The sequence below is a fragment of the Vanellus vanellus genome, assembly GCF_965231255.1.
Source record: "Vanellus vanellus genome assembly, contig: HAP1_SCAFFOLD_1956, whole genome shotgun sequence".
Taxonomy (NCBI): Eukaryota; Metazoa; Chordata; class Aves; order Charadriiformes; family Charadriidae; genus Vanellus; species Vanellus vanellus.
In genome coordinates, this window is record NW_028127875.1 from 760 (window position 1) to 22,988 (window position 22,229).

Here is a 22,229-nt window from a genome sequence, read left to right on the forward strand (position 1 = left end):
AGCCCCCCAGTATCCCCCCCAACCCCCCAGTATCGCCCCCTAACCCCCCAGTATCGCCCCCCAACCCCCCAGTATCACCCCCAACCCCCCAGTATCGCCCCCAGCCCCCCAGTATCGCCCCAGAGCCTCCCAGTATCGCCCCCCAACCCCCCAGTATCACCCCCAACCCCCCAGTATCACCCCCAACCCCCCAGTATCCCCCCCAGCCCCCCAGTATCACCCCCTAACCCCCCAGTATCGCCCCCCAGGCCCCCAGTATCGCCCCCCAGGCCCCCAGTATCCCCCCCTAACCCCCCAGTATCCCCCCCCAGCCCCCCCAAATGCCCCCCCCCCCCCCCTCACCATGAGCTCCTCCTGCTCCTCCCGGTTCCCGGCCAGTCCGTAGGTGGGGATCTCCCCCAACGTCCGGCAAAATTCGGAAGTGGCGTTGAAGACGATGGCCCCCGCTCGGGGGTCGGGTCCCGCGGCCCCCCCGGCCCCCCGCACCAGTTCCAGCACCTGGGGGGGGGGGGGTCAGTGGGGTCCGCACGCCTGGGTACCCCCAAACCATACTGGTCCCAGTTCCCCCCACCCCCTAAACTGGGAGTTGTAGGATTTGCCCCCCCCCCCCCCCATTTTGGGGATGCTGGGGGGGGAAGGGGGGGGGGGGGGGGCAGAACACCTGGGTCCCATTATTCCCCAGTTTGGGGGGGGCCCCTCCACCTCTGTGTGTGTGTCCCCCCCCAGGGTCCCCTTATCCCCCAGTTTGGGGGGGTCTTTAGGTACTGGGGGGGGTCCCCTCCATCTGGGTGCCCCCCATCCCCCTGGATCCCATTACCTCCCAGTTTGGGGGGGGCAGTGGGACCCTGTGGGTGCTGGGGGGGGGTCAGGGGTCCTGCCCCCCCCCCCCCTTCCCCCCCCCCAAATTCAGGGCTCCCATAGGGCTCTGCGGATGCTCAGGGGGTTCCCCTCCCCCTGGGTGCCCCCCCATCCCCCTGCATCCCATTACCTCCCAGTTTGGGGGGGAAGTGGGACCCTGTGGGTGCTGGGGGGGGGTCAGGGGTCCTGCCTCCCCCCCCCCCCCCCCCGACCCCCAGGGTGCCCCCCCCCTCCCCAAATTCAGGGTTCCCATAGGGCTCTGCGGATGTTCAGGGGGTTCCCCTCCCCCTGGGTGCCCCCCCATCCCCCTGCATCCCATTATCTCCCAGTTTGGGGGGGGAAGTGGGACCCTGTGGGTGCTGGGGGGGGGTCAGGGGTCCTGCCCGCCCCCCCTCCCCCCCCCCCCCCAAATTCAGGGCTCCCAGAGGGCTCTGCGGATGCTCAGGGGGTTCCCCTCCCCCTGGGTGCCCCCCCATCCCCTGGATCCCATTATCTCCCAGTTTGGGGGGGCAGTGGGACCCTGTGGGTGCTGGGGGGGGTGTGTGTGTGCATATCCCCCCCCCCCCCCAAAAAAAAAAGACCCACCTTCTCCCCTCCGGCCTCGCGGAGGTGCTGGAGCTGCCGCAGGCGCCGGCCCTTCTCCAGCTGCTTCTGCAGCTCCTGTTCCGCCTCGTCCTCCTCCAGCGCCGCCGGCGACGCCGGGCCCTGCGCCTCCTCTGGGGGGGGGGGGGCACCCATGGGTGGGGGGTACACCCCCCTCACACACACACACACACCCACACACACACACACACCCCCGGGGGTGCCCCCGGATAGGCAGCTGTGGGGGGTCCCGCTCGGAGGCGCTGTCACTGCGGGTGTCACATCGCAACGGGTGCCCCCTCCAGCACCCATGGGTGCCCCCTAGGACCCCCCCCAGCACCCCAGGGCCCCCCAAGATCCTAAAACCTCCACAGCACCCATGGGTGGCCCCTAGGAGCCCCCCAGCACCCCAGGGCGCCCCAACAGCCCTAAAACCTCCACAGCACCCATGGGTGCCCCCTAGGAGGCCCCCAGCACCCCCCCAAACATCCTAAGACCTCCCCAGCACCCATGGGTGGCCCCTAGGAGCCCCCCAGCACCCCAGGGCCCCCCCAACGTCCTAAGACCTCCACAGCACCCATGGGTGCCCCCTAGGACCCCCCCCCAGCACCCTAGGGCCCCCCAATGTCCTAAGACCTCCACAGCACCCATGGGTGCCCCCTAGGACCCCCCCCAGCACCCCAGGGCCCCCCCAAGATCCTAAAACCTCCACAGCACCCATGGGTGGCCCCTAGGAGCCCCCCAGCACCCATGGGTGCCCCCTAAAAGCCCCCCAGCACCCCAGGGCGCCCCAACAGCCCTAAAACCTCCACAGCACCCATGGGTGCCCCCTAGGAGGCCCCCAGCACCCCCCCAAACATCCTAAGACCTCCCCAGCACCCATGGGTGGCCCCTAGGAGCCCCCCAGCACCCCAGGGCCCCCCAACGTCCTAAGACCTCCACAGCACCCATGGGTGCCCCCTAGGACCCCCCCCAGCACCCTAGGGCCCCCCAATGTCCTAAGACCTCCACAGCACCCATGGGTGCCCCCTAGGACCCCCCCCAGCACCCCAGGGCCCCCCAAGATCCTAAAACCTCCACAGCACCCATGGGTGGCCCCTAGGAGCCCCCCAGCACCCATGGGTGCCCCCTAAAAGCCCCCCAGCACCCCAGGGCCCCCCCAAAGTCCTAAGACCTCCACAGCACCCATGGGTGCCCCCTAGGTCCCCCCCAGCACCCCAGGGCCCCCCCAACGTCCTAAGACCTCCACAGCACCCATGGGTGCCCCCAAGGAGCCCCCCCAGCACCCCAGGGCCCCCCCAAAGTCCTAAGACCTCCACAGCACCCATGGGTGCCCCCTAGGTCCCCCCCAGCACCCCAGGGCCCCCCCAACGTCCTAAGACCTCCACAGCACCCATGGGTGCCCCCAAGGAGCCCCCCCCAGCACCCCAGGGCCCCCCCAAAGTCCTAAGACCTCCACAGCACCCATGGGTGCCCCCTAGGTCCCCCCCAGCACCCCAGGGCCCCCCCAACGTCCTAAGACCTCCACAGCACCCATGGGTGCCCCCAAGGAGCCCTCCCCAGCACCCCAGGGCCCCCCAAGATCCTAAAACCTCCACAGCACCCATGGGTGCCCCCTAGGAGCCCTCCAACACCCATGGGTGCCCCCAAGGAGCCCCCCCCCAGCACCCCAGGGCCCCCCCAAAGTCCTAAGACCTCCACAGCACCCATGGGTGCCCCCTAGGAGCCCCCCCCAGCACCCCAGGGCCCCCCAAGATCCTAAAACCTCCACAGCACCCATGGGTGCCCCCTAGGAGCCCTCCAACACCCATGGGTGCCCCCTAGGTCCCCCCCAGCACCCCAGGGCCCCCCCAACGTCCTAAGACCTCCACAGCACCCATGGGTGCCCCCTAGGAGCCCCCCCCAGCACCCCAGGGCCCCCCAAAGTCCTAAGACCTCCACAGCACCCATGGGTGCCCCCAGGACACTCCCCGGCACCCATGGGTGCCCCCTAGATCCCTCCCCAGCAACCCCAGGACCCCCCCAGCACCCATGGGAGCCCCCCAGGATCCCTCCCCAGGCCCCTAGAGCCCCCAGCACCCATAGGTGCTCCCAGGACCCTCCCCTGCACCCCCCAGCACCCATGGGTGCCCCCAGGACGGCTCCTCAGCACCCCAACACCCCCCCAGCACCCATGGGTGCCCCCAGAAACCCACCCCAGCACCTATGGGTGCCTCCTAGGACCCCCCCCAGCACCCATGGGTGCCCCCAGGACACTCCCCGGCACCCATGGGTGCCCCCTAGATCCCTCCCCAGCAACCCCAGGACCCCCCCAGCACCCATGGGAGCCCCCCAGGATCCCTCCCCAGGCCCCTAGAGCCCCCAGGACACTCCCCGGCACCCATGGGTGCCCCCTAGATCCCTCCCCAGCACCCCAGGACCCCCCCAGCACCCATGGGTGCCCCCAGGACACTCCCCGGCACCCATGGGTGCCCCCTAGATCCCTCCCCAGCAACCCCAGGACCCCCCCAGCACCCATGGGAGCCCCCCAGGATCCCTCCCCAGGCCCCTAGAGCCCCCAGGACACTCCCCGGCACCCATGGGTGCCCCCTAGATCCCTCCCCAGCACCCCAGGACCCCCCCAGCACCCATGGGTGCCCCCTAGATCCCTCCCCAGCAACCCAGGACCCCCCCAGCACCCATGGGTGCCCCCAGAACACTCCCCCCCCCCCCAGCACCCTTAGCCTAGGACCCACAGGGGTGCCCCCCAGCCCCCCCCCACCCATGGGTGCCCCCCCACCCATACCATCGCTGCTGATGTCCATGCTCTCCAGGCGGGTGTCGTCGGAGGGCAGCGGCGGGGGGGGTCCCTCGGGGGGGGTGGGTGCCCCCTCGGCCTCCCCCTCCCCCTCTGCGCCCTCCTCATCCTCCTCCACCCGACGGCCCCGACCGCGCGACCTGGGGGGGGGGGGGGGAGTGTTGCCATCAGCACCCATGGGTGCTCCCACCCGCACCCACCCCCAGACCCGCCCCCCCCCCCAAACCCCCGGTGCTTTCCAAGCACCCATGGGTGCCCCCTGGCATCCCCCCCCAGCACCCCAACGTCCCCCCCAAGACTTTGGGGACACCCCCAGCACCCATGGGTGCCATTTAGGATCGCTACCCAGCACCACAGGAACCCCCCACCAGCACCCATGGGTGCCCCCTAGGACCCTCCCCAGCACCCCTAGGTCCTCCCAGCACCCATAGGTGCCCCCTAGAACTCCCCCAGCACCCATGGGTGCCCCCTAGGACCCCTCCCCAGCACCCCTAGGATGCCCCTGAGCACCCATAGGTGCCCCCTAGGATCCCTCCCCAGCACCCCTAGGACCCCCCAGCACCCCTAGGACCCCCCAGCACCCATGGGTGCCCCCTAGGACCCTCTCCAGCACCCCTAGGTCCCCCCAGCACCCATAGGACTCCCCCAGCACCCATAGGTGCCCCCTGAGCACCCATAGGTGCCCCCTAAGACCCCTCCCCAGCACCCCTAGGAATCCCCCAGCACCCATAGGTGCCCTAGGACCCTCCCCAGCACCTATGGGTGCCCCTAGGACCCCTCCCCAGCACCCCTAGGACCCCCCAGCACCCTTAGGTGCCCCGTAGGACCCTCCCCAGCACCCATAGGTGCCCCCCAGCACCCCTAGGACGCCCCAGCACCCATAGGTGCCCCCTAAAACTCCCCCAGCACCCATGGGTGCCCCCTAGGACCCCTCCCCAGCACCCCTAGGACCCCTAAGCACCCATAGGTGCCCCCTAGAACTCCCCCAGCACCCATGGGTGCCCTAGGACCCTCCCCAGCACCCGTGGGTGCCCCCTAGGACCCTCCCCAGCACCCCAAGGACCCCCCAGCACCCATGGGTGCCCCCTGAGCACCCATAGGTGCCCCCTAGGACCCCTCCCCAGCACCCCTAGGACCCCCCAGCACCCTTAGGTGCCCCCTAGGCCCCCCCAGCACCCATGGGTGCCCCCCCCAGCCCCCCCCCCCCCTACCTGGAGCCGAAATCCCCCCGGGTGTCCCCCGGGGCCAGAGGCAGGAGGTCGTCGGCGCGAAGCGGTTTCTCCTTCCGCCGGAGCCGTCGCACGCGGCGCCGCGTCTTCCGGAACCCCTCGTTCTGGGGGGGGGGTCCCCCTGTTACCCACAATGCCCCGGGGCAGGAGGAACCCCCCCCCCCCTCCTCCACCCCCCTTCCAAAAAATTCCAGGGCGCCCCCAACTCCTACACCCCAAAAATTAAATGATACCTCCCCCCCCGATTCCCCCTCCCCCCCCTCCAAAAGGACCCAAATTAATGACATTTCTGCAATTAACATCCCCCCCCCAAAATTGCTACAACGGACCCAAACTCACCCAAAATAACTCTAAGAAAAGCCTCAAAAGACCCCCAAAACCTCCCAAATTCCCCTCAAATCGACTCCCCCCCCCCAAAGCCTCCTAAAGACCCCCAAAACCCCCCAAATCCCCCTCTCCCCCCCAAAAAAAAACCCCAAATTCCCTCCAAACCCCTTTCTCCCCCCCCCAAAAAACCCAAATTTCCCCCAAACCCCCTTTTCCCCCCCAAAACCCCCCCCAAATTCCCCCCAACCCCCCCTCTCCCCCCCCAAAATCGACTCCTCTCCCCCACCAAACCCCCAAATTCCCCCCACCCCCCCCCCCCGGCTCCCCCCAACCCCCCCCCTGTTATCCACAATGCCCCGGGGCAGGAGGAACCCCCCCTCCACCCCCCTTCCAAAAAATTCCAGGGCGCCCCCAACTCCTACACCCCCAAAATTAAATGATACCTCCCCCCCCGATTCCCCCCCCCCCCCCCCAAAAGGACCCAAATTAATGACATTTCTGCAATTAACATCCCCCCCCCCCCCCCAAATTTTCAATATTGCTACAACGGACCCAAACTCACCCCAAAATAACTCTAAAAAAAAGCCTCAAAAGACCCCCAAAACCTCCCAAATTCCCCTTAAATCGACTCCCCCCCCCCAAAGCCTCCTAAAGACCCCCAAAACCCCCCAAATTCCCCCCAAACCCCCCTCTCCCCCCCAAAAAAAAAACCCAAATTCCCCCCAAACCCCCTTTTCCCCCCAAAAAAAACCAAATTCCCTCCAAACCCCTTTCTCCCCCCCCCAAAAAAACCCAAATTTCCCCCAAACCCCCTTTTCCCCCCCAAAACCCTCCCCAAATTCCCCCCAACCCCCCCTCTCCCCCCCCAAAATCGACTCCTCTCCCCCCCAAACCCCCAAATTCCCCCCAAACCCCTCTCTCCCCCCCAAAAAAAAACCCAAATTCCCCCCTCTCCCCCCCCAAAATCGACTCCTCTCCCCCCCAAACCCCCAAATTCCCCCCCAAAAAAACCCCAAATTCCCCCCTCTCCCCCCCCAAAATCGACTCCTCTCCCCCCCAAACCCCCAAATTCCCTCCAACCCCCCCCAAAATCCCCCCCCCCCCCCCCCCTCACCATCTCCTGGGGCGTGAGGTACTCGGGCGCCAGGCGCAGGGGGCAGCTCCAGGCTCTGGGGGGCCGGACCAGCGCCGGGGGGGGGCTGGTGGCCGTCCCCCCCCCCGAAGCCACCCCCCGCCGTCCCCCCCCCCGGCCCCAGGCGGAAAGAGGGGCGCTGGGGGGGGTCGGCGTATTTGGGGAGCACCACGCGTTCCTTGGGGCCCTGCGGATCGGGAGAAGGAGGGGGGGGGTGACATGGGGTGACACGGGGTGACATGGGGTGACACGGGGTGACACGGGGGGGGGGGGAGGGGGGGGCCACTGGCCTGGGTGGCGGTGGCCGGGTCCTCGTCCTCGTAGGGGACGTAGAGGGGCTTCTTCTTGCGCAGCTCCGCGTTCTCCTGCGCCCGTTCCTCCGCCACCAGCGTGAGGTTCACCAGCACGTCCTCGCTCTCCTCCAGCACCCCTGGGGACACGGGGACACCGGTGGGGACACCGCTGGGGACGTGGGGACAGGGCTGGGGACATGGGGATAGGACAGGGGACAGGGCCGGGGACACCGGGACACCGCTGGGGACACGGGGACAGGAGGAGGGGACAGGGCAGGGGACACGGGGACACGGCTGGGGACAGGGCAGGGGACACCGCTGGGGACGCGGGGACACCGCTGGGGACATGGGGACGGGGCAGGGGACAGGGCTGGGGACATGGGGACACCGCTGGGGACAGGGCGGGGGACACCAATGGGGACACAGGGACACCGCTGGGGACGCGGGGACACCGCTGGGGACACGGGGACGGGGCAGGGGACAGGGCTGGGGACACAGGGACACCGCTGGGGACAGGGCGGGGGACACCGCTGGGGACACGGGGACACCGCTGGGGACACGGGGACACCGCTGGGGACAGGTTGGGGGACACCCCTGGGGACACGGGGACACCAATGTGGACACAGGAACACCGATGGGGACACCGCTGGGGATGTGGGGACAGGGCCGGGGACAGGGCTGGGGACATGGGGACGGGGCAGGGGACAGGGCTGGGGACACCGGGACACCACTGGGGACATGGGGACAGGAGAGGGGACAGGGCTGGGGACACCGGGACACCACTGGGGACATGGGGACAGGAGAGGGGACAGGGCAGGGGACACAGGGACAGGACAGGGGACAGGGCTGGGGACACCGGGACACCACTGGGGACACGGGGACATCGATGGGGACACCGCTGGGGACGTGGGGATAGGACAGGGGACAGGGTGGGGGACATGGGGACGGGGCAGGGGACAGGGTGGGGGACACCGGGACACCACTGGGGACACGGGGACATCGATGGGGACACCGCTGGGGACGCGGGGACAGGGCCGGGGACAGGGCTGGGGACATGGGGACGGGGCAGGGGACAGGGCTGGGGACACCAGGACACCACTGGGGACACGGGGACACCGATGGGGACACCGCTGGGGACGTGGGGATAGGACAGGGGACAGGGTGGGGGACATGGGGACGGGGCAGGGGACAGGGTGGGGGACACCGGGACACCACTGGGGACACGGGGACACCGATGGGGACACCGCTGGGGATGTGGGGATAGGGCCGGGGACAGGGCTGGGGACATGGGGACGGGGCAGGGGACAGGGTGGGGGACACTGGGACACCACTGGGGACATGGGGACAGGAGAGGGGACAGGGCTGGGGACGTGGGGACACTGCTGGGGACGTGGGGACACTGCTGGGGACGCGGGGATGGGGCAGGGGGACAGGGATGGGGACACAGGGACACCACTGGGGACACGGGGACACCGATGGGGACACCGCTGGGGACGTGGGGATAGGGCCGGGGACAGGGCTGGGGACATGGGGACGGGGCAGGGGACAGGGCTGGGGACACCGGGACACCACTGGGGACATGGGGACACCGATGGGGACACCGCTGGGGACGTGGGGATAGGACAGGGGACAGGGTGGGGGACATGGGGACGGGGCAGGGGACAGGGTGGGGGACACCGGGACACCACTGGGGACATGGGGACAGGAGAGGGGACAGGGATGGGGACGTGGGGACACTGCTGGGGACGCGGGGACACTGCTGGGGACGCGGGGATGGGGCAGGGGGACAGGGATGGGGACACAGGGACACCGCTGGGGACATGGGGACAGGACAGGGGACAGGGATGGGGACGCAGGGACACCGCTGGGGACACGGCGGGGGGACAGGAGGAGGTGACAGGGCTGAGGACACAGGGACAGGACAGGGGACAGGGCTGGGGACACGGGGACACCGCTGGGGACACGGGGACAGGAGAGGGGACAGGGCTGGGGACACGGGGACACTGCTGGGGACAGGGCAGGGGACACCACTGGGGACGCGGGGACAGGGCCGGGGACACGGGGACACCGCTGGGGACACCACTGGGGACACGGGGACACCAATGGGGACACGGTGGGGGACACCGCTGGGGACACGGTGGGGGACACCGCTGGGGACGCGGGGACAGGGCCGGGGATACGGGGACTCCGCTGGTGACAGGGATGGGGACATGGGGACAGGAGAGGGGACAGGGCTGGGGACACCGCTGGAGACACAGGGACAGGACAGGGGACACCGCTGGGGACACGGGGACAGGAGAGGGGACAGGGCTGAGGACATGGGAACACCGCTGGGGACACGGCGGGGGGACAGGAGGAGGTGACAGGGCTGGGGACACGGGGACAGGGCAGAGGACAGGGCTGGGGACATGGGGACACCGCTGGGGACAGGGCGGGGGACACCACTGGGGACACAGGGACACCGCTGGGGACACGGTGGGGGACACCACTGGGGACGCGGGGACGGGGCAGGGGACAGGGCTGGGGACATGGGGAGAGGAGAGGGGACAGGGCTGGGGACACCGCTGGGGACAGGGTTGGGGACATGGGGACACCGCTGGGGACACAGGGACAGGGCAGGGGACACCACTGGGGACGCGGGGACACCGCTGGGGACACGGGGACGGGGCAGGGGACAGGGCTGGGGACGTGGGGACACTGCTGGGGACAGGTCGGGGGACACCACTGGGGACGCGGGGACACCGCTGGGGACGCGGGGACGGGGCAGGGGACAGGGATGGGGACGTGGGGACAGGAGAGGGGACAGGGCTGGGGACACCGCTGGGGACAGGGTTGGGGACATGGGGACACCGCTGGGGACACGGGGACAGGGCTGAGGACATGGGAACACCGCTGGGGACACGGCGGGGGGACAGGAGGAGGTGACAGGGCTGGGGACACGGGGACACTGCTGGGGACATGGGGACAGGGCTGGGGACATGGGGACGGGGCAGGGGACAGGGCTGGGGACACCGGGACACCACTGGGGACGCGGGGACGGGGCAGGGGGACAGGGCTGGGGATGCGGGGACACGGGGACGGGGCAGGGGACACCACAGGGGACATGGGGACAGGGCAGGGGGACAGGGATGGGGACATGGGGACACCGCTGGGGACACGGGGACGGGGCAGGGGACGCCGCTGGGGACAGGGCGGGGGACACTGGGACACCACTGGGGACACAGGGACACGGGGACACCACAGGGGACAGGGCTGGGGACATGGGGACAGGGACACGGAGACACCACTGGGGACACGGGGGCACAGGGCTGGGGACACAGGGGGACACCGCTGGGGACACGGTGGGGACAGGGTTTGGGGACACCGGAGGGCACAGAGCTTGGGGACACCGAGGTGACAGCGCTCAGGGACACGGGGACAGGGCAAGGGACAGCAGCAGGACACAGGTGCCACCACGTCCCACCGAGAGCAGATATGGCACCGTGTCCCCTCCCCGTGTCCCCTTCGGGGGGGGCCCCCAGACCTGATGTCCCCTCACGGTGGCCCCTGGGGACATCACAGTCCCCATGTCCCCTCCACGGGGGTGACAGTCCCCATGTCCCCTCTTGGTGTCCCCTTAAGGACATCCCAGACCCAACGTCCCCTCTTGGTGTCCCCTTGAGGGGTCCCAGACCCAATGTCCCCTCTTGGTGTCCCCTTGGGGTGGTCCCAGACCCAACGTCCCCTCTTGGTGTCCCCTTGGGGGGTCCCAGACCCAACGTCCCCTCTTGGTGGCCCCTTGGGGGGGTCCCAGACCCAATGTCCCCTCTTGGTGGCCCCTTGGGGAGGTCCCAGACCCAATGTCCCCTCACGGTGGCCCCTGGGGCCATCACAGTCCCCATGTCCCCTCCACGGGGGTCCCAGACCCAATGTCCCCTCTTGGTGGCCCCTTGGGGGGGTCCCAGACCCAATGTCCCCTCTTGGTGTCCCCTTGAGAGCATCCCAGACCCAATGTCCCCTCCTGGTGTCCCCTGGAGCCATCACAGTCCCCGTGTCCCCTCTTGGTGTCCCCTTGGGGGGGTCCCAGACCCAATGTCCCCTCTTGGTGTCCCCTTGGGGTGGTCCCAGACCCAATGTCCCCACTTGGTGTCCCCTTGGGGAGGTCCCAAACCCAATGTCCCCTCCCGGTGTCCCCTTGAGGACATCCCAGACCCAATGTCCCCTCTTGGTGTCCCCTTGGGGACATCCCAGACCCAATGTCCGCTCTTGGTGTCCCCTTGGGGGGTCCCCGACCCAATGTCCCCTCTTGGTGTCCCCTTGGGGGGGGCCCAGACCCAATGTCCCCTCGAGTGGTCCCAGACCCAATGTCCCCTCTTGGTGTCCCCCGGGGCCATCACAGTCCCCGTGTCCCCTCTTGGTGTCCCCTTGGGGGGGTCCCAAACCCAACGTCCCCTCTTGATGTCCCCTTGGGGACATCCCAGACCCAACATCCCCTCTTGGTGTCCCCTTGGGGGGTCCCAGACCCAACGTCCCCTCCCAGTGTCCCCTTGGGGGGGTCCCAGACCCAATGTCCCCTCTTAGTGTCCCCTTGGGGGGGTCCCAGACCCAATGTCCCCTCTTGGTGTCCCCTTGGGGGGGTCCCAGACCCAATGTCCCCTCCTGGTGTCCCCTCTTGGTGTCCCCCTGTCCCCTCTTGGTGTCCCCTTAAGGACATCCCAGACCCAACGTCCCCTCTTGGTGTCCCCTGGAGCCATCACAGTCCCCATGTCCCCTCCACGGGGGTCACAGTCCCCGTGTCCCCTCTTGGTGTCCCCTTGGGGAGGTCCCAGACCCAATGTCCCCCTCTTGGTGTCCCCTTGAGGACATCCCAGACCCAATGACCCCTCTTGGTGGCCCCTCGGGGGGGTCCCAGACTCAATGTCCCCTCTTGGTGTCCCCTTGGGGTGGACCCATCCCCCACGTCCCCTCCCGCTGTCCCCTTGGGGAGGTCCCCGACCCAATGTCCCCTCTTGGTGTCCCCTTAGGGGGGGCCCAGACCCAATGTCCCCTTTTGGTGTCCCCTTGAGAGCATCCCAGACCCAATGTCCCCTCTCGGTGTCCCCTTACGGGGGTCCCAAACCCAACGTCCCCTCTTGATGTCCCCTTGAGGACATCCCAGACCGAATGTCCCCTCTTGGTGTCCCCTTGGGGGGGTCCCAGACCGAATGTCCCCTCTTGGTGTCCCCGGGGCCATCGCAGTCCCCGTGTCCCCTCTTGGTGTCCCCTTGGGGAGGTCCCAGACCCAACGTCCCCTCTTGGTGGCCCCTTGGGGAGGTCCCAGACCCAACGTCCCCTCCCGGTGTCCCCTTGAGGACATCCCAGACCCAATGTCCCCTCTCGGTGGCCCCTTGAGGACATCCCAGACCCAACGTCCCCTCTCGGTGTCCCCTTAGGGGGGTCCCAGACCCAACGTCCCCTCTCGGTGTCCCCTTAGGGGGGTCCCAGACCCAATGTCCCCTCTTGGTGGCCCCTTGGGGAGGTCCCAGACCCAACGTCCCCTCCCGGTGTCCCCTTGAGGACATCCCAGACCCAACGTCCCCTCTCGGTGTCCCCTTGAGGACATCCCCGACCCAAAGTCCCCTCTCAGCGTCCCCTTAGGGGGGTCCCAGACCCAACGTCCCCTCCCAGTGTCCCCTTGGGGGGGTCCCAGACCCAATGTCCCCTCTTGGTGTCCCCTTGGGGGGGTCCCAAACCCAATGTCTCCTCTTGGTGTGTCTTTAGAGGGTCCCAACCCCAATGTCCCCTCCCGCTGTCCCCTGGGGCCACCCCGGGCGCAGCCGTCCCCTCCCGCTGTCCCCTTGGGGAGGTCCCCGACCCAATGTCCCCTCTCGGTGTCCCCTTAGGGGGGTCCCAGACCCAATGTCCCCTCTTGGTGGCCCCTTGGGGGGGTCCCAGACCCCACGTCCCCTCTCGGTGGCCCCTTGGGGTGGACCCCTCCCCCACGTCCCCTCCCGCTGTCCCCTGGGGCCACCCCGGGCGCAGCCGTCCCCTCCCGCTGTCCCCTTGGGGAGGTCCCCGACCCAATGTCCCCTCTTGGTGTCCCCTTAAGGACATCCCAGACCCAATGTCCCCTCTCGGTGTCCCCTTAGGGGGGTCCCAGACCCAACGTCCCCTCTTGGTGGCCCCTTGGGGGGGTCCCAGACCCCACGTCCCCTCTCGGTGGCCCCTTGGGGTGGACCCCTCCCCCACGTCCCCTCCCGCTGTCCCCTGGGGCCACCCCGGGCGCAGCCGTCCCCTCCCGCTGTCCCCTTGGGAAGGTCCCCGACCCAATGTCCCCTCTTGGTGTCCCCTTAGGGGGGGCCCAAACCCAATGTCCCCTTTTGGTGTCCCCTTGAGGACATCCCAGACCCAATGTCCCCTCCCGGTGTCCCCTTGGGGGGGTCCCAGACCCAATGTCCCCTCTTGGTGTCCCCTTGGGGGGGTCCCAGACCCAACGTCCCCTCCCGGTGTCCCCTTGAGGACATCCCAGACCCAATGTCCCCTCCCGGTGTCCCCTTGGGGGGGTCCCAGACCCAACGTCCCCTCTTGGTGGCCCCTTGGGGAGGTCCCAGACCCAACGTCCCCTCCCGGTGTCCCCTTGAGGACATCCCAGACCCAATGTCCCCTCTCGGTGGCCCCTTGAGGACATCCCAGACCCAACGTCCCCTCTCGGTGTCCCCTTAGGGGGGTCCCAGACCCAACGTCCCCTCTCGGTGTCCCCTTAGGGGGGTCCCAGACCCAATGTCCCCTCTTGGTGGCCCCTTGGGGAGGTCCCAGACCCAACGTCCCCTCCCGGTGTCCCCTTGAGGACATCCCAGACCCAACGTCCCCTCTCGGTGTCCCCTTGAGGACATCCCCGACCCAAAGTCCCCTCTCAGCGTCCCCTTAGGGGGGTCCCAGACCCAACGTCCCCTCCCAGTGTCCCCTTGGGGGGGTCCCAGACCCAATGTCCCCTCTTGGTGTCCCCTTGGGGGGGTCCCAAACCCAATGTCTCCTCTTGGTGTGTCTTTAGAGGGTCCCAACCCCAATGTCCCCTCCCGCTGTCCCCTGGGGCCACCCCGGGCGCAGCCGTCCCCTCCCGCTGTCCCCTTGGGGAGGTCCCCGACCCAATGTCCCCTCTCGGTGTCCCCTTAGGGGGGTCCCAGACCCAATGTCCCCTCTTGGTGGCCCCTTGGGGGGGTCCCAGACCCCACGTCCCCTCTCGGTGGCCCCTTGGGGTGGACCCCTCCCCCACGTCCCCTCCCGCTGTCCCCTGGGGCCACCCCGGGCGCAGCCGTCCCCTCCCGCTGTCCCCTTGGGGAGGTCCCCGACCCAATGTCCCCTCTTGGTGTCCCCTTAAGGACATCCCAGACCCAATGTCCCCTCTCGGTGTCCCCTTAGGGGGGTCCCAGACCCAACGTCCCCTCTTGGTGGCCCCTTGGGGGGGTCCCAGACCCCACGTCCCCTCTCGGTGGCCCCTTGGGGTGGACCCCTCCCCCACGTCCCCTCCCGCTGTCCCCTGGGGCCACCCCGGGCGCAGCCGTCCCCTCCCGCTGTCCCCTTGGGAAGGTCCCCGACCCAATGTCCCCTCTTGGTGTCCCCTTAGGGGGGGCCCAAACCCAATGTCCCCTTTTGGTGTCCCCTTGAGGACATCCCAGACCCAATGTCCCCTCCCGGTGTCCCCTTGGGGGGGTCCCAGACCCAATGTCCCCTCTTGGTGTCCCCTTGGGGGGTCCCAGACCCAATGTCCCCTCTTGGTGTCCCCCAGGGCCATCACAGTCCCCGTATCCCCTTTTGGTGTCCCCTTGAGAACATCCCAGAGCCAATGTCCCCTCCCAGTGTCCCCTTGGGGGGTCCCAGACCCAATGTCCCCTCTTGGTGTCCCCTTGAGGACATCCCAGACCCAATGTCCCCTCTCGGTGTCCCCTTAGGGGGGTCCCAGACCCAACGTCCCCTCTTGGTGGCCCCTTGGGGAGGTCCCAGACCCCACGTCCCCTCTCGGTGGCCCCTTGGGGTGGACCCCTCCCCCACCTCCCCTCCCGCTGTCCCCTGGGGCCACCCCGGGCGCAGCCGTCCCCTCCCTGTCCCCAAAGCGCTCACCTTTGTCCTTGAGGGTGAGGACGAGGGTCTCCCCCTCGCGGAACGTCCCCACGTCGTGCTCCACCGTCAGCCCCTGCAGGTCCCGGGAGCTGTAGAGGTCCTGGGGGGGGGGACGGGGGGGACGGGGACAGACAGGGGGACATCAGGGGGACATCGGGGGGAGGGGACGAGGCCCAGAGTGTCCCCAAAGGTCCCCCCGAGCTGTCCCCAACTCACTCTCTTCCTCCTGAGGAACTCCTCCTCCACCAGAGAGCTGACGCCGAACTCCTGGTCCATCTCCTCCAGCAGCTTGGCCTGCGAGGGTGAGGCACCAGTTGGACCAGTTGGGGACTGGGAGAGCTGGGAGCGTCCCCAAAGAGCAGAAGAGTCAATGGGCGGCCACCACAAAGCAAGGCAGGGGCAAGACAAGCCACTGGGAGGCCACCACGGGTCAACACGAGGCATCGGGTGGCCACCCCAAGCCCACACGTGGCGGCCACCACAAGCCACCAGGTGGCCATCACAAGCCACCAGGTGGCCAACAAAGCAACAAATGACCACAACAAGCCACCAGGCGGCCACCACAAGCCCACAAGGGGTGGCCACCACAAGCCACCAGGCGACCACCACAAGCCACCAGGCGACCACCACAAGCCCACAAGTGGTGGCCACCACAAGCCACCAGGCGGCCACCACAAGCCACCAGGCGGCCACCACAAGCCACCAAATGATCGACAAGGCAACACGCGGTCAACGCAAGTCAACAAGTGGCCACCACAAGCCACCAAATGATCGACAAGGCAACACACGGTCAACGCAAGTCAACAAGTGGCCACCACAAGCCACCAGGTGGTCACCGTGAGCCACAACATGGCCACGACAAGCCCACACATGGCGGCCACGACAAGCCCACACATGGCGGCCACGACAAGCCCACACATGGCGGCCACGACAAGCCCACACATGGCGGCCACGACAAGCCCACACATGGCGGCCACGACAAGCCCACACATGGCGGCCACGACAAGCCCACACATGGCGGCCACGACAAGCCCACACATGGCGGCCACGACAAGCCCACACATGGCGGCCACCACGAGCCACCAGGTGACCAACAAGGCAACACGTGGTCAACACAAGTCAACAAGGGGCCACCACAAGCCACCAGGCGACCAACAAGGCAACACGCGGTCAACGCAAGTCAACAAGTGGCCACCACAAGCCACCAGGCGACCAACAAGGCAACACGCGGTCAACGCAAGTCAACAAGTGGCCACCACAAGCCCACACACGGCGGCCACCACAAGCCACCAGGTGACCAACAAGGCAACACGCGGTCAACGCAAGTCAACAAGTGGCCACCACAAGCCACCAGGCGTCCACCAAGTGGCCGACACAACCCACCACGTGGGCCACGTGTTGGTCGCGTGTTGGCAGCATAGGCCTAACAGAAGCCAATGTGTGGCCACCGCAAGCCAACAAACGGCTACCGCAAACTACCAAGTGGCCAGCACGAGACAACGCATGGCTACCACAAGCAAACTGGGCGGCCAACACCAGCCACCAGGTGACCAACCAACCAACACGTGGCCAACGCAAGTCAACAAATAGCCACCACAAGCCAAAACATGGCCACCATAAGCCACCTAGGTGGCCAACGCAAGCCACCAGGTGGCCACCGGGCTCCTACCACAAGTCTCACGGCCACCACCACAAGCCAACTGGGCGGCCACAACATGGCCAACACAAGGCACCACGTGGCCAACAGAAGCCATCAGGTGGCCCCCACGAGCTACCACGTGACCAACAGCTACCAACACGTGACCACCACAAGCCAAAACGTGGCCACCGCAAGCCCACCGCCCACCGCTAGCTGGCTAACGCAAACCAACACGTGACCATCACAAGCCAATTGAGTAGCCACCACAAGTCACGTGACCCCCACCACAAGATAACCAGGCGGCCCCCACAAGCCAATTAAGTAGCCACATGACCAACATAAACCACCAACTGACCAACAAACCAACGCGCGGCCAACACAAGTCAACAAATGACTACCACGAGCCACCCGGTGGCCAACAGAAGCCCACCAGATGGCCAACAGAAGCCCACACACGGCCAACAGAAGCCACCAGTTGACCAACAAACCAACACACGGCCAACACAAATCACCAAATGGCCATCGCAAGCCACCAGGTGGCCCCCAGAAACCAAACCATGGCCAATGCAAGCCACAACACGGCCACCACAAGCCACCCAGGTGGCCACCGCAAGGCGACACATGACCAATACAAGCCCCCAGTCAACCAACAAACCCCTACGTGGCCACCACAAGCCAACAAACGGCCACCGCGACTCACCGGGAGACCGGCAGAAGCCTACCAGGTGGCCACCACAAGTCAACGCGTGGCCACCACAAGCCAACCGGGTGGCCACCACAAGCCCAAGAGGGCACCGAGTAATTAACGGCGCTAATTAAGGAGGGCAACACCCGAACGCTGCGCCGGGGCCCACAGCGATCAACGGTGGGGGGGGGGATCCACCAGGGGAGACCAAATTAGTAGCCAAAAAGCACAACGGGTGGCCAAACAACTCCTCGAGCACCGTAAAAACGCTACAAAAGGTTCATTTTTACCCCAAAAAAGGCAAAAAGCGTTTCTGAAACCAAAAGCGATGGCCCCAAACCCACCACTTTTAGTTAATTACGGCAAAAAAACTCGTTAAAATTCCTCGTCAACATCCAGGTGGCCCCAAACCCGCTCCGAAATCCTGCCAAAAATCAGCGTTTGGGGCTTTTTCCCCCCAACCCGGTGGTAGTTTTGGGTTCTACCGCCCCATAATGATGTAGGGGGGGGGGGGGGGGGGGGGATGGCCCCGCCCCCCCCCCAAATTTTTCCCTTCCCCCCCCACCCTCTTCTCCGCCAACTCCTTCTCCCGCTGCAGCTTCCGGCTCCGCTCGATCCAGGCCGCCGCGTCGTCCAACCACGGGTCCTCCTCCCCCAACGTTTTCACTTTCCTAAAAACCATTTTGGGAGCCCGAAAGAAGAATTTTAAGAGGATGGGGGAGGGGGGGGGTCACCTCCCCACCCCCCCCCACCCACCCATAGGTGCCTCACCCTAATTTTTGGTTGAGAAGCCGCTTCTCCTTCGCCGCCGCCAACTTCTCCCGGATCTCCTCCCGTTGGCGTTGGGCCAAAGGGTTGATGACGGCGGCCGCCACCGGGTCCTCCTTCGTCCCCGATTCTGGGGGGGGGACACCCACAAAAATAGGTGACCCCCCCCCCAAAAAAAAAAATGGGTGCTGGGGCTAAAAATGGGTGGGGGGGTGGAAGGTCTCACCTTTCTTAGCGGGCGCCGTCTCCAGCGGTTTCAGGCCCAGTTTGGCGCGGAGTTTACTGGGAAGGAGTGGGGGGGAGAGGGGGGGGGGTTAGGGGAAGGAGGGGGGGGGTGGGGGGCACCCCAAGGGTGGGGGGCACCCCAAGGGTGGGGGGTGGGGGTGGGGCTCACTTGGTTTCTTCCACGCTGAGAGAGGACTCGGCGGCGGTTTTGGGGGGGGGGGCTAATTAACGAGGGGTCGTTAGTTAACGAGGGGGGGAAACTCCTACCCAGGGCCCCATAAACGCCCCAGTGCCCCATAGATTCCCCCCCCCCGGGCCCCACAGCCCCCCCAGTACCCCCCATTAACCCATATCCCCCTCCCAGTGCCCCATAGCCCCCCCTCAGCACCCCACAGCCCCCCCAGTGCCCTCCCTGTGCCCCATAGCCCCCCTCAGCACCCCACAGCCCCTTCCCTGTGCCCCACAGCCCCCCTCAGCACCCCACAGCCCCCCCAGTGCCCTCCCTGTGCCCCACAGCCCTCCCTCAGCGCCCCACAGCCCCTTCCCTGTGCCCCACAGCTCCCCATAGCCCCCCCAGTGCCCTCCCTGTGCCCCACAGCCCCCCCCAAGCCCTCTTTGTGCCCCACAGCCCCCCCTCAGCACCCCTCAGCGCCCCCCAGTGCCCCATAGCCCCCCCTCAGGCCCCACAGCCCCTTCCCTGTGCCCCACAGCCCCCCCAGCGCCCCACAGCCCCCCCAGCGCCCCACAGCCCCCCCAGCGCCCTCCCTGTGCCCCACAGCCCCCCATAGCCCCCCCAGTGCCCTCCCTGTGCCTCATAGCCCCCCCTCAGCACCCCTCAGCCCCCCCTCAGCACCCCACAGCCCCCCCAGAGCCCTCCCAGAGCCCCACAGCCCCTTCCCTGTGCCACACAGCCCCCCCTCAGCACCCCATAGCCCCCCCTCAGGTCCCACAGCCCCTTCCCTGTGCCCCACAGCCCCCCCTCAGCACCCCCTTAGCACCCCACAGCCCCCCCTCAGCGCCCCACAGCCCCTCAGTGCCCTCCCTGTGCCCCACAGCCCCCCCAGTGCCCCACAGCCCCCCCAGCGCCCCACAGCCCCCCAGCGCCTTCCCTGTGCCCCATAGCCCCCCCTCAGCACCCCACAGCCCCCTCCCTGTGCCCCATAGCCCCCCCACAGCCCTCCAGCGCCCTCCCTGTGCCCCACAGCCCCCCCTCAGCACCCCACAGCCCCCATAGACCCCCTCTTAGCACCCCACAGCCCCCCCAGCGCCCTCCCTGTGCCCCACAGCCCCCCCATAGAACCCCCCCTCAGCCCCCCCCCCGCCCCCTCACCGGGCTCCTCCCGCTCCTCCCGCCGCTCCCTCTTCGCCCGCCGCTCGGCCTCGCCGCCTCCCCGCCCATGGCCGCTCCTCCCCGGCTCCTCGGGGCCGCCGCGGCGGGAGGATGAGGAGGAAGAACCGGAACCACCGCCGCCGCCACCACCACCGGAGCCGCCGCCGCCGCCTCCGCCGCCACCGCTTCGCTCCCCCCGGGAACGGCTGCGCTTCCCCCGCCGCTCCCCACCGCGGTGCCGGTGCTTGCGGTGCTCTCGGGGCCGCCCGGCCGGGGCCGTCCCCGCCGCTCCCGCCGCCGCCGGAGCCTCCTCGGCCGCCTCAGCTCCGCCGCGCTCTCGGTGCTTCTTCGAGGAGCCCATGGCCGCGCTGCGACCGCTTCCGGGAGCGACGCTTCACTTCCGGGATGTTACCATAGCAACGGCCTCGCTCCCGCCTCAGAGAGCGTTTCTCATTGGCTGGCGCTGAGGCGACGCTTCCGGTAGCTCCGGGCTAGGGGGACGCCATTCGGGCGGAACCATTGCGCCGGAGGGGGGGAGACGGGTCTAATCCGCACCATTATGGCCCCCCAAAAAGGTTCGAACACACTCAGAGTATCGGGAAATGGAGATCCACCATCCTCGGAGGCCTCCGGGGGGGGATCCCCTCAGGAGACCCCTTGCGGGCTATTGGGGGTGGGGGCTGGGAGACCAAAATGGCGTCCCCGGGTTACAACAAAATGGCGGCGCCTAGAAGCGTACAACAAAATGGCGACGGCCGGGGAGGGCGGGGGGAGCAACAAAATGGCGGCGCCTTTGTGGGGGGCGACAAAATGGCGGCTCCTCGCGCCCTTTGATCCCCTCAGGGCAGGCGCCGCGGCGGCGCCGGGGGCGGGGTTAGGGGCGGGGTTAGGGGCGGGAGTGGGCGTGGCCAGAGCGGGGTATAAAAAGCGAGCCCCCGCCTCAGCCCCCCCCACTCTCCTCAGCGACGGCGCAGCGGAGGTAGTGGGGACCCCCGGGGGGGCTGAGGGGGCCCTGAGATCCTCCAAAAGGCTTTTGGGGTGCTCAGGGGGGTCTCGGGGCCCCCCGGGGCATTTAAAGGGGAAGAGTGCGGGGAGGGGGAACTCCAGGGTCTCCCCAAAAAGGTTTTGGGGTGCCTGGGGGGGGGGTGGGGGGGGCCTTGGGGACTCCCCCTCAGGGTTCTGGGGGTGTCTTGGGGCTCAGGGAGGGTCCCAGGGCCCCTCCAAAAGGGTTTTGGGGTGGCCAGAGGGGTTTTGGGGTGTCCAGAGGGGTTTTGGGGTGCCCGGGGGGTTCTGGGGGGTCTCAGGGCCCCCCTAAAGTTATTGGGGTGTTTGGGGGGGGGGGGGGTGCAGGGAGGGACCCAGGGCCCCCCCCCAAAAGGGTTTTCGGGTGTCCAGAGGGGTTTTGGGGTGCCCGGGGGGGTTCTGGGGGGTCTCAGGGCCCCCCTAAATTTATTGGGGTGTTTGGGGGGGGGTTTGGGGTGCAGGGAGGGTCCCAGGGCCCCCCCAAAAGGGTTTTGGGGTGTCCAGAGGGGTTTTGGGGTGCCCAAGAGGGTCTTGGCTCCCCCCCCCCCCCACCCCGAGGGTTTTGGGGTGCCCGGGGGGTTCTGGGGGGGTCTCAGGGCCCCCCTAAATTTATTGGGGTGTTTGGGGGGGGGGTTGGGGGTGCAGGGAGGGTCCCAGGGCCCCCCCAAAAGGGTTTTGGGGTGTCCAGAGGGGTTTTGGGGTGCCCAAGAGGGTCTTGACACACCCCCCCCAGGGTTTTGGGGTGCCCGGGGGGTTCTGGGGGGGTCTCAGGGCCCCCCTAAAGTTATTGGGGTGTTTGGGGGGGGGGGGGATGGGGTGCAGGGAGGGTCCCCAGGGCCCCCCCCAAAAGGGTTTTGGGGTGTCCAGAGGGTTTTGGGGTGCCCAAGAGGGTCTTGACACACCCCCCCCAGGGTTTTGGGGTGCCCGGGGGGTTCTGGGGGGGTCTCAGGGCCCCCCTAAATTTATTGGGGTGTTGGGGGGGGGTGGGGTGCAGGGAGGGTCCCAGGGCCCCCCCAAAAGGGTTTTGGGGTGGCCAGAGGGGTTTTGGGGTGCCCAAGAGGGTCTTGCCTCCCCCCCCCCCCCACCCCACCCCGAGGGTCTTGGGGTGCCCGGGGGGGGTTCTGGGGGGGGTCTCAGGGCCCCCCTAAATTTATTGGGGTGTTTGGGGGGGGGGGTGGGGTGCAGGGAGGGTCCCAGGGCCCCCCCTAAAAGGGTTTTGGGGTGTCCAGAGGGGTTTTGGGGTGTCCAAGAGGGTTTTGGCCCCC

At 67.9% G+C, this 22,229-nt stretch overlaps 1 protein-coding gene across 1 annotated transcript; it reads right to left on the minus strand.

Annotated features, from left to right (window-relative positions):
* Window positions 1-342: 342 nt before the first annotated feature.
* LOC309684916 (U4/U6.U5 tri-snRNP-associated protein 1-like) lies at window positions 343-20,313 on the minus strand (the record flags this gene model as incomplete). The annotated part of the gene is given in 14 exon segments (XM_082500751.1): window positions 343-498; window positions 1,444-1,574; window positions 4,226-4,377; window positions 5,449-5,570; window positions 6,908-6,944; window positions 6,946-7,112; window positions 7,216-7,355; window positions 15,295-15,394; window positions 15,511-15,588; window positions 18,184-18,289; window positions 18,390-18,516; window positions 18,613-18,668; window positions 18,781-18,832; window positions 19,942-20,313. Coding segments are annotated over 14 exon segments (1,785 nt in total), but the record flags the coding sequence as incomplete, so codon positions are not given.
* Window positions 20,314-22,229: the final 1,916 nt, after the last annotated feature.